General features: G+C 37.8%; 1 protein-coding gene across 1 annotated transcript in view; it reads right to left on the bottom strand.

Annotated features, from left to right (window-relative positions):
• Positions 1-2,331, bottom strand: part of LAMA1 (laminin subunit alpha 1) — a 154,614-nt gene that overhangs the window by 123,745 nt on the left and 28,538 nt on the right. Inside the window, 2 exon segments of the mRNA XM_023534189.1 lie at positions 1,399-1,511; positions 1,709-1,879. Of these exon segments, the coding sequence (XP_023389957.1) occupies positions 1,399-1,511; positions 1,709-1,879 (284 nt within the window).

The following is a 2,331-nucleotide window of genomic DNA, read 5'->3' as shown; positions in this document are numbered from 1 at the left end:
TAAAGCAAAAGATTTCCCTTCAGGATGAACTCAAGCGTGAATGCTACAGGACAAAGAATAGTCTAAAATGCATTGAAGTCTATACGTAAAATGCCCAGCTATTAGTTTGGCCAAACTCAAATAATATGATGCTCCTAATGATGAAAATGGTTATACTTTTTCCCTTAAAAAAGGAAAATAAATTGAAAGGTGATGAAAGAAACAAAATCACTGAAAGTAAAAAAAACAAAAGGCCAGGGCAAAAAGAGGGCTCTTTTCTCTTTTTCTTTAGGTGGATTTGAGAATATTAACATATAATGTTAATTCAGGCTGAAAATCATCAGAAGTGTTATTTTACTTATGTAATAGTATGAACCTAAACTTAGAAAAATGTCCCTTGAGCTGTGTGCTGCTACCTTATTTACTGTTATTATTAGAGATCTAAAGTTCCTTGCACATGAATTTACACAGGATTGCCTTGTCTAATTAAAATATTGAACATTTTTTAAACTATTACGTATTCAAAGAGTTATGATTCATCATTAAATTTCCACTAAATTTCCACATTTCAACTATTTGTCTCTTTCAACTGATATTTCACATGATATTGATGAGTTTTAAAATAAGAGAAGTTGAATGAAAATAAATAAGAATGTCATGTGATGGCTTTTCTTAAGAACTGAAATCAGAAATTGTGACAATAGCTGCCATCTTCCCTTTTCATCCCTTCCACGCAGATTTCTTTCCTTTTCCCAGAAATTTTGGGGCAACCAGTGCCCATACCATATTTCTCTCCATTCTCTGACATGGTCTTGAAGCAAATCAAGAGGTTGCAAGTGTGGCCTGAACCAATTATACTTTGCCTTTCCCAACTCATGCTGAAGGCTTGCTCACAGAAGTACAGGACACCTCCAGCTTACTCACAGCCCTCACAGACACCATGACAAGGGTGAGGCACGGTCAGGAGGTTTAACACTATCCTCCTTTGTTTCTAAGCCTTATTTTCTACAATAACTTTACACAGTGATAATAGCAAGATAATAAGCTTGAAAGGCAGGAAATGCATGGGTTTTGTGCCCCCACACCGGTCCTGCAGCGTGTCTGCTGATATCCACCACACAGCCCGTAATATAGTATCCTGAACGAATGAGTGTGCCCTGCTGACACAGCTTATAAGGACGTCAGACTCTATGGAAACAATTACACTCATCTTTTCAGAGATATCTGGGAATGATAAATGTGACAAGAAATATACTAAATGGACTACTTCTTCATATCACTTAACTTTATCTGGTGGAAAAACAGAGTGAGAACAGAATGTAAATGTGTTCAGAAACAAGGCATACTTCCCCGAACGTTATCAGCAGATGACAACTCAGCCACTTCCAGACATTCTTCAACAGTTTCGGCCTTACCTACCTGTCTTAAGTCCAGAGTGATTGTGACCCAGTGATATTCCCTTCCGTTTTGAATACTGGGACTTTGCCACCAGTTATTGGTGCCATCTATTGCATTTGATATTGGATGGCGTTCTGTCAAAAGAAAATAAAAACATGCATACCTTTCAGCTTTGGAGTTATTTATTTTTACTTCTAAACTGTAGGCTAATGGAAATGAATAGCAGTGAAGATAAACACAGAGTTCATGGCTTCCTAACAGAAGTCTTCATAATTATTTCAAAGAGTATAAACCCCCACAGGTAGTTCTGAAGAGAAGAAGCAACACTTGCCTTTGGGGTTGGCGCTGGTGCCATCACAGATCCGGCACTGTGCGTTCCGCACGGGTCGACCGGGCACGTGCTCCACAAGTTTGCAGAACATCTCAGGCCCCTTCTCACCACACGTTGCATTGGTGCTGATGTGAGCATTGCTGGCAAGATTGAGAATGGCAGGAAATAGGCCTGAAAGTTGAAATTCACCAAATTGGCTCAGCCACTTGGTATCAAAAGTATAGGATTACTACATCTCACTTTGCAGGTAAATGGAAGAGATTGTATAAGTCGATGTGCTGAGTGAAAGAAGCCTTACACAAAGATAGTTATATGGTGGTTTCATTCACATGAAATTATAGGACAAACAATACTCGTTTATGAGAAAAAACAAAACTCTGAACATCTGTGGCTATTGAGATTGTGAAGGGACATGAGGGAACTTTCTGGGATAATGTTATGTTCTATATCTTGATAAAAGTTTGGATTGCGTAGCCATTTGCAGTTGAAAAAAAAATCAGAGAATGTGAAAGATTTGTGTAGATCGGTATATTCCACTATATGTAAATTTTACCTCAAACAATAAAAATATTGATGTAAATGCTGAACAGTTTAGAAGTAAAGTGTACTTAGTTCTTCAAATC

Source organism: Pteropus vampyrus, unplaced genomic scaffold, assembly GCF_000151845.1.
Source record: "Pteropus vampyrus isolate Shadow unplaced genomic scaffold, Pvam_2.0 Scaffold122, whole genome shotgun sequence".
Lineage (NCBI taxonomy): Eukaryota > Metazoa > Chordata > Mammalia > Chiroptera > Pteropodidae > Pteropus > Pteropus vampyrus.
This window is presented reverse-complemented; position numbering and strand designations above follow the sequence as displayed.